The following is a 14690-nucleotide window of genomic DNA, read 5'->3' as shown; positions in this document are numbered from 1 at the left end:
TGCAAGGGTATATTTACGCAGCGAATTCTGCCTCAAAAAACTATGTTAAAATCCACTTCGGAACTGAGCATGTGAATTTTGCCCATTGACAGGGCAAAATTCGCAACGAAAACGTAGATTTTGACACTGTTTTTAGAAGCTGAATTCATGCAAAAAATCCTGTGGTGAATTCCATTGTCTGAACATACCCCAAGGGTTCGAGTGTGGCAACCAGAATTAGGGCAACATAGTGTGGCTACATTATGGCTGTATGAAGCCAATCTAAGGCTCTGTTCACATCTGTCTTGGAGATTCTGTTGAGAGCCCCCGTCACAGATCCAGTGCAAAATCATGAATAAAACAGGGCAAGGATGCTCGTCCATGCACAGTCTATCAACCTATCAGTTGAACAATTAAAACAAACTATTGTTGCCAAAGATGTGTTCTGGCCTATTGTAAAATCTTGCCAGTTGCAGTCAAAAATACAACTGTATGACATGATCAGCCAAATCAATCATTTGCCCTAGGCCCCCTGTCCACGGACGTGATTTCGCCGGCGGTGAATCGCCGGCGAATCACGTCATCTGAAGCTTTCCATAGCGTTGCTATGGAAAGCACCGGCCCCCTGTCCACGAGCAGAGAATCATCCAGAGAATCCAGCATGCTGCGAATTGCCCCAATTCTCCGCGGTCAGCCTATCTGTCAGATAGGCTGACCGGCAGAGATCCGTCTGCAGCTCCTGCTCCCAGACAGCGGCTCCCGGACAGTGGGGCCTTACTGTTCAAGCCCCATGGTGTCTTTTTTTATTTTTTTTTAAAGCTACTCCCTGATTACCCTTTTCATGTGTGGTGCTGCAAATGGGATCATTCATACAAACAATCCTACTGATGATCAATTGGCCTGATACCTAAGAATACCTTTACATAGATTGGCTTCCAGGCTCTTGAGCGCCCAACAGCCATCCCAACTATTATTACTCCTTGGCTTTCACACAAGAGCGATGATCGCTTACTGAATGGAAGTGGAGCACATCAGAGATCTCTTCTGGTCACCCACCAGGCAGTTGTCCATAGATGAACGACTGTTAGTTTAGATAGGCCAACAGTTACAATGTTTTTAGGTGAGCTGAAAATTGAGCGACTCCAACAAGTAAGCGATTCTCAATCACTTGCCCTGTTGAGTCTTGCCTTCACGGACCAACAGTTGTCCGTAATTGCTCTTTTAAGCAACTTCTCGGACAACTGTCGGCCTGTGTAAAAGTACCCTAAAATATATGACCATGTAAAATACTGCTGGCATTTAAAAATCCGCATCATTTACTGTGTCATTGGGCACACATAATATAGTCCAGATTAACCTCCTGTATGCTCGAAAGATTAAAATAGTAAAAAAAACGTGGTAATTACATTATTTTTCTGCATTTATTGGTTTTGTATTGTTGCTTTCAGGCTTCTCACTTGTCCTTTATAACACACTGTAAAACAACAATGACTGAAGTAAAGTTAGAAAACTAAAGCACTACAAGATAGGTCAATCTATAGGAGATAGAACTTTTTGTAATCATGGTAGCGGACCATAAAAATGCCCCTAATTGTGACACCACAATAGCCATTTTTCTGCAGCACATGCATAGAAAGAAAAGGACAAAGTGGCCATGCGCACAATGCTACTAGTCTATGGAGACCTCCATCCAGTAAGCAGCATCTGTGCTTGAGAGCAAGGTCGTTCCTCTGCTGTTCCAAGAAGACAGGGAGGGGAGAAAAGAAAGGGAGAGTTTTCCATCCAACTTAACAGAAACAAGGTCTGGGAGTGACACCGTCTTTAACAGTCTTTAACACTTAGTTATAGGCCACAAATGTAACGGTTCCTTCAATTCTCTTAACGCCATTCCATTTTAAATGCCTTTTTTGGCAAAGTACCCATTAGTGTGTGTGGCCTTTTCCAGCAGCTTCTGGTCTCTTAAAATTATAGGTCCGTCTTCTTCCTGCCATAAGCGACGGTATAACTATTGCAGGGAGGAGGGAAAGTGGAAACCTGTGCAGAGCATAAAGTGAACTTCTAACCTAGAACGGCATTCAATAGCCTAATGGCTGCCTGGCTGCCAGCAACCCACACGATCTAGATACAATATGTAGTAAAAGTTCAAGTTTGATCCAAATTCTTAGAAAGGGACATTGATTCAGTAACTTTGGATCCACCTTCACACATCTGTCATGTATGAAATATACTTATATCCAGCATGATTACCTTTAGAGCTGGATGGAAGTCTATTTCATACATGCGAGTAACATTTTAGATCCAGCGTCTTTAATATATTAAATGTCGCCCCAAGATCTGCTCTTGTGATTCTGGTTACAGATAGAGGAAATGTTTACATGCGCTTGTCTTATGTAGTCTGGACGCATCCCATTTCCATATCTACAGCACATTGTTGGCTGAAGATCCACCAAGCTGCGTCCAACATCCACAATCGCATCCAAGTAACTCGCACCTCCAAATGGCTGAGACGCGACAAGGCCACCCGCTCTGCCAGAATTGGTTAAAATTCATTGTCCAAGCAACATCCAGTTAAAATAATGTAGCGATATAAAAAAAATAATAGTTTCTGCATTACTCCTGTATAATAATGTGTTGGGGATATATCCCCCGCACAGAGAAAGTGTCCATGAGCAATCAGATAGCGATCACTTCCTACGGTGATTACCATCAATGTCACTCCGAAGCTTTGATAACCCTTTGTTTTATTGTGAGCAAAAATGTAACAAACAGGAAACTTCTGTTAAAGTTAGGTAAAAAAGGAAAGTTCTCTGTAAAGACAGCATGAGTAAGCAATAGAACAGCAGCCAAAGGTCAGCTCCGAGCCGCTTCTCTGTAACATTTCTCAGGCATTTGTTTGAAAACCACCGTTCCAAATTTTCAGATCCTACTGACCGGCACGGAGAAACCCTTGTAGAGCTCTCCGAGCTGACAAGTTAAAAGAGGAAGTCTTTCATTTGTCACTTTTTCCCCTACAGCAGATGGGATGATAAGTGGATGGAATTCGAAATTTAACCCAAAACTGAAATGATAAGAATTAGGCAAGGCTTAGCAGCACGTGTGTCACGCAGCACGAAGGTGTCAATCATGTAGGGATGGGCAGTGGTGTTACATTGCAACTTGCGATTTGATGCGACTGCGACACAACAGCCATACAAAATCCAACTCAGTTTGATTTTGGTCGCAAGTCAACCATAGACATCAATGTAAGGCTCCTTTTACACGGAGCGATAAATTGTTTACACAAGCCAACGATGAGAGAGTTCATAGGGTGGTAGAGTTGGAAGGGACCTGCAAGGTCATCAGCTCCAGCCCCCTGCTCAATGCAGGATCACTAAATCATCCCAGGTAGATGTCTGTCCAGCCTTTGTTTGAAGACTTCCCTTAAAGGAGAACTCACCCCCTCCTGTGGCAACCTGTTCCACTCATTGATAGCTCTCACTTATTCACTCGTGCAGCCTGTTTATACAGGGATTTCCTCTATTAGGGCTTAAGCAGGGGAGGGCAGGCGCCATGCGCTCATCACAACGGAGCGTATTTGTGCATTAATAAACAGAAGTTGTTGGGCTTTTATACAGTTCAAACTCTGCGCTATCGCACGTGCAAAAAGGAAAAAGCAGACCGATAGGGCAGTTCCGATGCGCGATTTACACGTGCGCAAAAGCTTCTACAAACACATTCGCCTGTTTAAGCCTTAAGACCGAATTCCCACAAACGTACTTATGCAGCATATTCCGCACAAAAAATTTGCGCACGCAATATGCAGTGAATAGAACCCATTGATTTCAATGGTTCGTTCACATGAGCGTATCTTGCATGCACATTTGCGAATAAAAGTATGCAGTGTGCTTTATTTTTCTGTGTATTTGCACAGCAAAAAAGCACGTAAACAACTAAATACACTAATTGCCCGTTCCAATGATTTTGGGAGTACGGTTGGTTTTTTTATTGCTTATGTATGATTTACGCACACAAAAAGTAAAGTAAAACCTGTACACGTGCAAAAACGCAACTCCTATTGCGCAAATGTGCACGTAGATGCGCTTACGCCCATGTGACCACTGTGCCGTCATTGCTCAGTGTAGCTGAAAGGTACAAATGATTCCTCTGTAGCGTCTATCAGGGATTCTGTTGGCCTTCCGCATAACGGAGTCAGGGATTAATCATGATTGGAGTTGGATTTAGCAATTTTATAGCATAAATTAGCAGCTTTCCTCCAGTAAATCCTGTCGGACCTGCTGAATTATGGGACTTCAAAACCGGATAAGCATAAAGCTCATTTAACAAAAAAAAAAAATCACAAGACAGTCAACAATCGTGCGTGATCACACATGATTTACAATCGCCCAATTGTGTGATCTTAATCATGACTCCTCCGATCCGCTCGTGTGGCTCCGCCGCTCTACAACTGCTTACACCCCTGTCATACTCTGTATTCACTCAGACTTCACATGCTTGGGGCGGCTTCCCACGAGCAGAAGCGCCAAACGCATGCGATAAGAGTGAAATTTTTGCACCGTGAACATTGCGCTATCGCGCCTGTATCTGCGCATTTTACTGTCTGGGACATTCACGTTGGCACGGGACACACCCGAGTAGGCTGTGCAGCCTAATTAGTAGCAGATGTGTTGTTGCAAAATTGCACAGCATATTGCGCAATTACATGGGCATGACGTGCCTCTGCGGCCTTTGTTGCGCAAATGTGCACTAAAATAGAGCATGCTGCGTTTTTTTTATTTCGCAATGGTTTCTGTTCTCTGTGTATTGTGCGTGAAAGTACGTGCACAAGTACATCCGTGTGAGTCCGCCCGTAGTCAGTTCATTTCTATACATATATCTATCATGCAACCGCTTAGAGCTTAAATAGATGAGCGTGATATTACGTGATATTATGCGCAGGGGAAATCTCTTTTTCACGGACACAAAAATATAAGTCCTGCCCTATCTTGTGTGTTTGTTTGCGCACCAAAGACTACCATAGATATCTAAGAAAAGGTGCGCAAATACGCACATCTACTTACAGGGGGTATGCGCTAAATGCAGCGCTTACTCGTGATCACCGCCACCGCATTACCTAATTTGCCTTTTAAATCAGGGTGGAGTGATTCCCCTGCCCTTGTGAACGAACGGTGCCTGCGCAAATTAGTTCCGTATTTGTGCAGGCACAAGTGCTAAATACACAAGTGTACTGACCCAAAAAATTGCGCAGGAGCGAGCGTATTCCATTACAGGCTCATCTGTCGAAGCCCTTAATATTTTGGGGCCGCTGCACGGCATCACGCTACATGGAGAGCTGCACCGTATAGCACACAGATGCGTCGTAATCACCTGATGCACCATATTTAGGGGAACGGATACGATTGGATAAGACACAACTTTTCCCATAGAGTAAAACAAGAACTCCACATGAAGCCCCCGCAGCCCACCATCTCCATAACACAGACGGATGCTTGTTCATTAATCAAGGAGGGTCAGCCGCCTGGGGAAGCCAACCGGGCAATTACCTACCTGCTCCGAAAATTAACGAAGCCATTTTATAACACATGAATGTAGCAGATGAAAAGGGGGATCAGCAGCCGGTGCTGATTGGGGGCTCCACTGTGTGTAAGGTTCAAAGTGTCTGTAAACCTCTAGTAACCTTACCGGACCTTTCACACAGGACGTGATTGTCCGCAGGATGCAATGCCGATGTGGATTTTGTCAATTAGGCCAGCTTCAGACAGGCGTATATGTAATAGGCAATGAATGGAACCCATTGATTTCTATGGGTTCGTTCACATGCGCATATTTTTTTATGCGCACCAAGCTCTATTTTCCTGCGCACCAAAAGTCCTAATAGAAGTCAATGGGGATGCGCAATATGCTAGGAGATGCGTGAAACACTGCATGATGGCGATAAAAACAATACATCTGGATTCTGGAACTCAGACTAAATAGTTGGGAGCATCAATGCTTTTTTGTGGCACGTGCAAACGCACAAGCCTTGTGCGCAAAAAAAAAGCAAAGTATACACTGATGCGCGTGCAAATATGCAGCGCAAATACGCATACGCTCATGTGAATCCGGCCTTAGTGTAAATTTTGTTTTTGTCTTCTGCAGAACGTCTTGTGGAATTTCTTGCGGTTCTTCCGATGTGGACTTCTGCTGTGAAAAATCCATATCAATTCCACTACGCGGGAATCTACCCAGAGACCGGCAGATTTGGAGGGTGCCCTGTGGAATATTCCATGCAGTGTGAAGGCACCCCAAGAGTAGGTCCATATGGGACAGATCTGCAGCGGAATGTCAAATGCTACACCGTTTGCTGCGGGTTTTAAAACGGTGATGGACATGGAACTTTGTGCGGAACTCACCCCTCATATCAGAATCCTTACAACTTTACTACATGGAATATCCCATCACATATGAAACCCTTAGGGCTCCTTCCCATGGACGCACTTGTGCACGTATTTGTGTGAGAAAAATGTAGGCACGCAATACTCAGAGAATAGAACCCATTGATTTCAAAAGACTCGCATAAAGTTTTTTTTCTGCGCACGAATACTCTGTGGGGTTCACACACAATATGCAACGCCATGCGCAATACGCTGTGCAATTCTGCGGGGAAAAGAGCACATCTGGAACGTTTTAGGTTAAATAGCCATTTAAAATGGGGCCTGGTTGTGTCCCGTGCGGAAAAAGAAAACCTCCTCTGCGAGCGCAAAAAAGGCAGGAAGATGCATCGATACAAATACAAAAAAAAGCCTTTGTGAAGGAGTCCTTAAGGCCGGCTTACCTTGAGCGTATGCGTATTTACGTCAGCATGAGTGCTGCACATGTGCAGAATGAACGCTTCACTTTTGCACACGCATCGGTGTATTTTACTGTCCTTTTGTGCGCGCAAGTTGTGCACAATTGCACGCACATAACAATACATCGATGCTCCCAGGCATTGAAATCGCTAATGAGTTCCAGATGTGTTTCTTTTCCTGCACATTTACGCAGCGTTTCACGCATCTCCTAGCATATTGCGTACATATATGTGCACTCCCATTGACTTCTATGGGGAATTTTATTGCGCAAATACGCAAGAAAAAAAGAGCGCAACTAATATGCGCAGAAAAAAATACATTATTTTTTTGTACAAACCCATTGAAATAAATAGGCTATATTTATTGTGAATTGCGCACACAAATTTGCGTGTGTAAATACGCCCGTATGTATCCAGCCTTAAGCTTCCCATCCTTGACAGTGGTGTACTATATATGATGATGTCACAGAAGCCCCGTTGTAACCTGCGCCGTCCACAATGTCCTCCTCGTAGCAGAACTCCGCTGCTGACGTCTGGGATTTGTGCGCACGATCTATTGATACTAAAAGCCTCATCGCTGGGATAATATTAGTGCGATAAAAGTAAAAAGAAAGGGAATCTTCAAAACTGCAAAATAGGAAGAAATTGTGTCTTTAAAGTGTCCCCTTAAGAGACTCCGAGGTTCAGAGCACAGCTATAAATCTCCGAGGAATCAAAGCAGTGCGAGAAAATGCTATTTACTACTTGTTTTGTGTAAATTCAGCAGAAACAAGTGATGTTGCTGTCTTATTACTAGACGCAGCAGCATCCTTAAAGCTGCAGCCTCGTCGGGCAAGGTGCAAAAATACATGGGAATTAATTGTAAGATTTCACTGCTTTATTGCAAAATGTGTCATTTCTTACAAACCCATTACTACTGCCCAAATCTGGGCTCCATTAAACCTGGTGAGGGCAGGAGGACACGGCACATTGGGCTAAAGGGGTTCTCTAGGAAAACCAACGATGGCCAATCAATGTGTGATAGTTGGAGGTTCAGCCTTTGGACTCCACCGATCAGCCCCTTCTTTATCCAGACTCAGTGGCTTGTGTAAAGGTCCTTTTAGACGAGCCGATTCTTATTTGAACCGGCTCATTCGCTCTCATGCAGCCCCTTTGGACAGGCAAACGCTAAGTTGGCTCATTTAAATGAGAATCGTTCAGTCTTTCACATTTGTAAATGCGAATGACTGAACAATTGCTGTTTAAACCGAATGAACCAATTATGATTTTTTTTTCCTGCATAAAATGGACGAACATTCGTCATTCAGTCGTTGGCTGCGTTTAGACCAAATGACTTTCCCCACCAATTACACACACAGATGGCCTATCTTAACCCTTTCGTGACCCAAGGCCACTGATGCACCTGTATCCAGGTCATGTTCTGCAGTTCTGATATTCACACTTTCAAAAAAAATCATAACTTTATCTTTCCGGTGACATTTCTTGTTTTTTTGCTGTTATCCTGTTATTTTTCACTGGTACCATTTACCGTACCATATAATGAATTGGAAATTTCTAAGCGGGGCAAAATGGGGAAAGCACAATTTCACCATTTTTTAGGGGTGGGGTTTGTTTTTAAAGCATTCATGGTGTAGTAAAAAAATGACATGTTAACTTTATTCTGGAGGTCAGTACAATTCCACTGATACCAAGTTTATATAGTTTTTTATGTACTTAATACTTTAAAAAAATACCATTTAAAAAAAAACAAAACTTTTTTTCACTCATAGACCTTTTTATTTTTCCATTAATGCAGCTGTGTGAGGGCTCGCTTTTTGTGGGGAAACCTGTAGTTTTTATTGGTACCATCTTTGGCTTACATATGACCTTGTGAGCTCTTTTAATTCAATTTTTTCAACGAGACAGTTGACCAAATAATGCATTTCCAGTATTGCAGGTTTTTTGACAGTGTACACCGTGCGGCATTAATAATGTGATATTTTAATGAGCTAGACCTTTATGGATGCAGCAATATGAAATTTTACAGTTTTTATTTTTTTTATTATTTTGCTGCCAGAAATTTTACTTATTTTTACTTCTTTATTAGACCTCATAGAGGAATTGAACTTGCAATCATTTGATCCCTTATACAGTATACTACAATACTATGGTATTGCATTATACTATATTTTAACTGGTTTCCTGTTAAATAATATGGCAAACTCTTGAAAAGCAAGCAATCATGGCAGCCCTAGGGGTTTCAAGAAGGCTACAAGGCTACCATGACACCCGGACGACGCCCTTACAATGTTATCGCACAGGGCCTTTGGGACAGTTAAATTCGGATCGATCTGGACCTTTAAATACTGGTCAGAAATCACAGCAGCATTTAAAGGGTTACCAGCCACCATCTGAGTTACCTCTGATTGCGGCTGTTGCGGGTGGATTTCAGCACCTCAGTCCTCTCCAAACATAGCATATGCTGTGGATTGTCTAACCGCATGGGGCATATAGAGTTAGGTTGTATATAGCATTATGGCATTTATGGCATTTAATACTCAGAAAACCCTTTAACTACATCAAAGCCTCTATTTTTCCAATTTTAAAGACTTCAAATTTTAAAAATCTACTATATTTATCACAACAGCAAAAGTCTTGACAGGCTGCAATTCACAACATAACCACTGGGTGGCCACACAGATTCATACAGGATAGACATCTCATGACAGAGTATCAGAAAATCGTTTTTTTCTTCTTTTTTTTTTTAAAGCTGGCCATTGTGCGCCACATATCTCGGGCTATGTCAAGCTGAGAGGAAAAGTAAGGAAGGACAGACACATCTATACATGCAATAAAGACCACGGAACAGCTTGTCTAGTATATGGGTTAATTGCTGTATCACTGGAGATGCCTGTTATACAAGTGATCCTGGGATTTTAAATTATATTGGCTCAATTATATCCCCCCTTCTTTGCCCAATCCACCAGTTAAAAAGATGAAACTGGTTTGTCCTTTGAAAATCAGTGATGATGCTAATGAATGTCTCCGGATTGTATGCCGCCAGAACTAGCCATAAATCACCATTTTGCAGCTTGAGCTGATAGCTCATTCAGTTTACAGCTTCCATAAACCCTGTCAATATAACTATGGGGAAAAGCAAACCGTCATAAACAGGGCACTAATCAGACTGTTATATTCATCCGACAAAACCATCTTCTTTTTATAGTTATAAATAAATTAGTCATCATTTCACTGACAGCGTTCTACTTAATTCTACGATGAGCCACTGCCAGCCTCTCTATAGTGAGGAGGGAAAGGGTACTCAGAACTTCATCATGTGGCACATAAGCTTCAGCATAAATAATCTACACAGTCCTATATATTAGGGATTTCCCAGTACATACTTATGGCTAGAGTTCTTCTAACATGTAGAGGCTTCCCCTTCTCCCTTGGTAAGACATTGGTCCCCATAATAATGCTGTATGAAGCAAGGGGAGCATTACAAGAACACAGCTGCGTTTCCAGACTTCTATTTTGCATAGCCAAAGCAATTTCGAGTCATACAGTGGGAAATTGTTACTTATGTAATTTCCCTATGATTATAGGTCTATTGAATACTCTTTCACTTAGCTGTGTACTTGGTTGTAAAATGTTTCCTAGAACTTCTACTCATAGCAACACAGAAATAACCTTCTAGCAAGAGTTTTTTAAGTTATCATTTCTGCTAATATATGTGAGAATTATGTTGGATACAATGTGACAAAATGTAATACGTTTCCATGCCTGTGTAATCTTTCCTGCTGATCAGAATCACTATATTGTCAGTTATTTGCTACCCGTATAAAGGCAGCCTGGTCAATACAGGCAAGGTACTTGGAAAGTCAACTGGAATGCAAGACATAGTAATCATAAACACCATACTGATATTTAGTAAGGAGTAAGAACCAAACAGACACAGTACTGCCTACAATGTAAATTACCATGGATGAAGAGCACCCATCGAGAGAGAGAGAGAGAGAGGGAAAGAAAGAGAAAAGGAAAGAAAGAAAGAAAGAAAGAGAGAGAGAGAGAGAGAAAGAAAGAGCGAAAAGGAAAGAAAAAGAGAGAAAGAAAGATAAAGGAAGAAAGAAAGAGAGAGAGAGAAAGAAAGATAAAGAAAGAAAGAAAAAAAGAGAGAGAGAGAAAGAAAGAGAATGAAAAGGAATGAGAAAGAGAATGAAAGGGAATGAGAAAGAGAATGAAAGAGAATGAGAGGGAATGAAAAAGAGAATGCGAGGGAATGGGAAAGAGAATGAGAAAATAATGAAATGGAATGAGAAAGAGAATGAAAGGGAATGAGAAAGAACGAAAGGGAATGAGAAAGAACGAAAGGGAATGAGAAAGAAAGAATAATAATCTTTATTTGTATAGCGCCAACATATTCCACAGCGCTTAAAGAAAGAAAGGGAATGAGAAAGAAAATGAATAAGAAAGAAAATAAATGAGAAAGAAAGAATAAAATAGAATAGAATAGTAATACTTTGATTAGTTGCTGGAAATTTTTTTTTTTAAGTAATTCAAAGTTTTAAAAAAACATTTGTCGTCTTCCATAGGTGTTGAGATGGCAGATTCACCTAGCATCAGTCTTATTCTCCTCCTTCTATAGAAACCGAACCAAGGTGTGACATACAACTACACCTTCCATCCAACCCTTATTAGAGCATCCAATGTTATGCCTATGTCTCCCAGAAGACAGCACATACACCCCATAGCCTTCCCTTCCCAATTTTGTAGTAACAGGATTTTTATACAAAGCATTGTACAAATATTATAAGGCAAAACTAATGTTTGTATAAAATACCGGAAGGGTAGGCTCCTTTTTGAGAAAGCTACTCAGATTAGGGGGTTAAATTAAACGCAATTCCCTAACACATTCTATTACATAGTCTTCTACTATAGGCGTAAATTCACATTTTTCACCAGCCTGAATCTATTGATGGACTGACAGAACCTGCAGGGATTTGGGTTTTCGCTGTTTCCTGATATACTATTGGATGGTTTCCTCCCCTGTATACTGTATTAGGGAAATACTATTTAAGCAATTCCATAACACATTAGTATAACACGAGCAAAGGAAAAATGATACTCTACTTTTTTGCATCCAAAACTTGTATCGAAGTTGTAAAGACTTTTTGCAGGAGTGTGATCTAGAACCCCTCCAGAACAAAGAGAATCTAGCCCGTTTCATAACGCGGATGATTTTTTTTTTTCGCATTTCCCTGGCAAAAGCTTGATTATCTGTTACTGCAAACCTTGTGCGAGAAATCCGTGATTTCATCTAGGTCATAAGAGCATTGCACAATGCCCATCAGCAGAGGGTTAATCTGAAGTAACACACACTTCCCCAGGAGTTAACAGACATAAGATTTACTGGATTTTAATTCTCCAAAACAGCGTCTGCTTTTGGAAAGTTTAACACCTCCCGTGCCAGGAGGCTGCCCAGGGTACCACACCATTTTCATTAGTGTTGCTCGTAAAATTCTTCAAAGCTGTCAGAACATCTGGAAACGGTGTGGTTAACCCTTCACGCCACAACAAAATCACTGATGCCAATGAAGTTAGAAAGATGCTTAAGGAAATTGTAAAGAGAGCAAGCAGTCAAGTGCCTTCCCCTTTCATGCCATAGCCCTCCCCCCCTCCCATAAAATTAATAGAATATGCAAGAAGGTATGAAGGGAGTATTAGTGGTAACATACAGTACCATGAGCTGCTCTGGCCTCTCAGTCAGTGTGGAGCAGTTAAGAGATTTCACTTCTGGCCTTGGTGCAAAAAAAAAAAAAAAATAATAAAATATATTGGGGAGGAGGAAGAGGGACACCAAAAAAAAAATCTCTGGCAGTTTAAGTTTCTCCGCTCTGGTGCATTCCTTTCCCTGTATCTCCCAACCTCTTTTGCGTGTGTCCTGTCATATTTTCTTCAGCTGTTAATTGTCTGGGCTTGCGAGAAAACAGTCAAAGTTTAAGGGAATGAAAAAAAAAATGTAAAAAGAAAAAAATGCTTGTAAGTGACTGTCACAGCGGATCAGACTCACGTTAGATGGTCATTTTTTCCAAGGGAAGTGTTCCTCTCATAGTTCCTGAGTGTCTCAGTCATCTCTCCCTCCCTCCTGGCTGCCCTAAGCCCTCCCTTCCCTCAATGTGCTCACCCCTCCTCCATCATATACACATAGAGCCACCGATACACACTCCTCACCTCCCTCCTCCCTAAGGCCATGATCTACTAGTGGCAATAAAAGATTCATGTGACTTGGAAGCATAGCACAATAGCATATCCCCAGATTAACCTGAAAGGAATGTTTGTTGCATACATCATCTCTCCAGTGCTACATTGTATCCGTGCCATGCTGAGCTGCAGCATATGGGAAACATGGCTTTACTGCAAAAACAAACTATCCCAAAGTGAAGCCTTTGTCCAGAAACATTCGTCAACCTCTGACCTGCCCTAGTAGTGTGACAGGCTTGTGACTGCCTGTGTCACTTCATGGCTGGCTCCTAGTCCTCAGGGCAGGCACCGTAAAAAGAAGAAGAATCAGTCATTTTGTACTCAGCTGATGGGGAATCTTAACCCGCATAAGACCTTCCTTACAGATGGTTCAGTAAGGCCATGGAGCTGAACAAACACCGTCCGGACGCACAACAACACCTCTTTTGTTCGCTCCGATCACTCACTTTTCTGGAGTAAAAGTTATTCCTTTTGATTACATGAATCATTTTCTCAAGGGTTAATAGTAGAATCGTCTACCTTATATAAGGCCTGCGTCGGATGGCATTTCACGTATAATTTAACTCCTTAGTGGCGGCCAGTATGCTTTTTTTTTTTTACTGACTAACTGCACATAGATCTTTTTAAGGCGGTGGCTTGGCTGAATACTGACAGCCAGGCTCCTGCTCTAACCACCAGTAGCCGAGAAACCTCAGATCCTGTGTCGCAATCAATAGCGACTGCAGCTGATGACAGGAGGAGGGGGATCCTTCTGTCACCCATCGGCACCCTGCAGTGTGATCGCAAGGTACCAATGGGTTCCTATGACAGATGGGAGCCTGACAAGTACCCCCATGCCTGCCATGAAGCTCAGCCTATTAGATCCTGCCTCTGGCTGCTTTTGTAGGCTTAGACTGGCTTCAATGGGTTCATTCACCTTTCCGTTTTTTATGCGCACATTTCAGTCGCGCAAAAAAGAAAAAAATAGAACACGCCCCATCTTGTATTTGCACACTAAAAGTTTCCTTAGAAGTCAATGGAGTTGCGCAAATGCATGTACAATATGCGAGGAGATGCGTGAAACATTGCATAGTTGCGCTGATAAAAAGATCACATCTGGAACTAATTAGCCATTTTAATCGGTGGATTTGGTTGCCGTCCACAGATAAACCTACACTGTGCGCAGAAAAAGGACAGTAAAATACGCTGATACATGCACAAAAAAAGCTTTGTTCAGGGCACAAATATGCTGTGCTGAGGGGTGCAATTGCGCTAACTCATGTGGAGCCAGTCTGAGTTGAATGCACTACTTAGGTAATGCAGTGTACTATCCTAGCGATTAAACTATTGCATCTTCAAGTCCTCTTGAGGGAGTAAAAAAATAGCATCAAAAAAAGTTTAACCTAAGAAAAAAAAAGTCCAGTTTAAAAATTAACACATTTTCCCAACAAAATCTCTTGTAAAATGGATAAAATGTGGAAGAATATTTTTAAAAAGCAGCACATAATAAATATTACCGTGTTCGTAACACAGACAATGAAAATATTTTGCTATCTCTCGCGCATGAACGCTATAAAAATAATTTTAAAGAGGAACGCCAGAATTGCTATTTTTCTTTTGTTCGCTTTGCAAAAAAACTAAAGAAACCAATCCAAAAGTCACATGT

The 14690-nt window shown here is 41.7% G+C and overlaps 1 protein-coding gene across 5 annotated transcripts in view; it reads right to left on the bottom strand.

Moving 5' to 3' along the window:
• BNC2 (basonuclin zinc finger protein 2) overlaps nt 1–14690 on the bottom strand; it is a 553266-nt gene that overhangs the window by 229821 nt on the left and 308755 nt on the right. Inside the window, exon 1 of one of the 5 annotated variants that reach the window (XM_066604360.1) lies at nt 12525–12773. The exons of the other annotated variants lie outside the window; for them this stretch is intronic. Within the exon in view, the coding sequence (XP_066460457.1) occupies nt 12525–12527 (3 nt within the window). The 5' untranslated portion in view covers nt 12528–12773. Of the gene's footprint in view, nt 1–12524; nt 12774–14690 lie in introns of those variants that run through there. 5 annotated transcript variants of the gene reach the window in all.

The sequence above is a fragment of the Eleutherodactylus coqui genome, chromosome 5 (genome assembly GCF_035609145.1).
Source record: "Eleutherodactylus coqui strain aEleCoq1 chromosome 5, aEleCoq1.hap1, whole genome shotgun sequence".
Classification (NCBI taxonomy): domain Eukaryota; kingdom Metazoa; phylum Chordata; class Amphibia; order Anura; family Eleutherodactylidae; genus Eleutherodactylus; species Eleutherodactylus coqui.
This window is presented reverse-complemented; position numbering and strand designations above follow the sequence as displayed.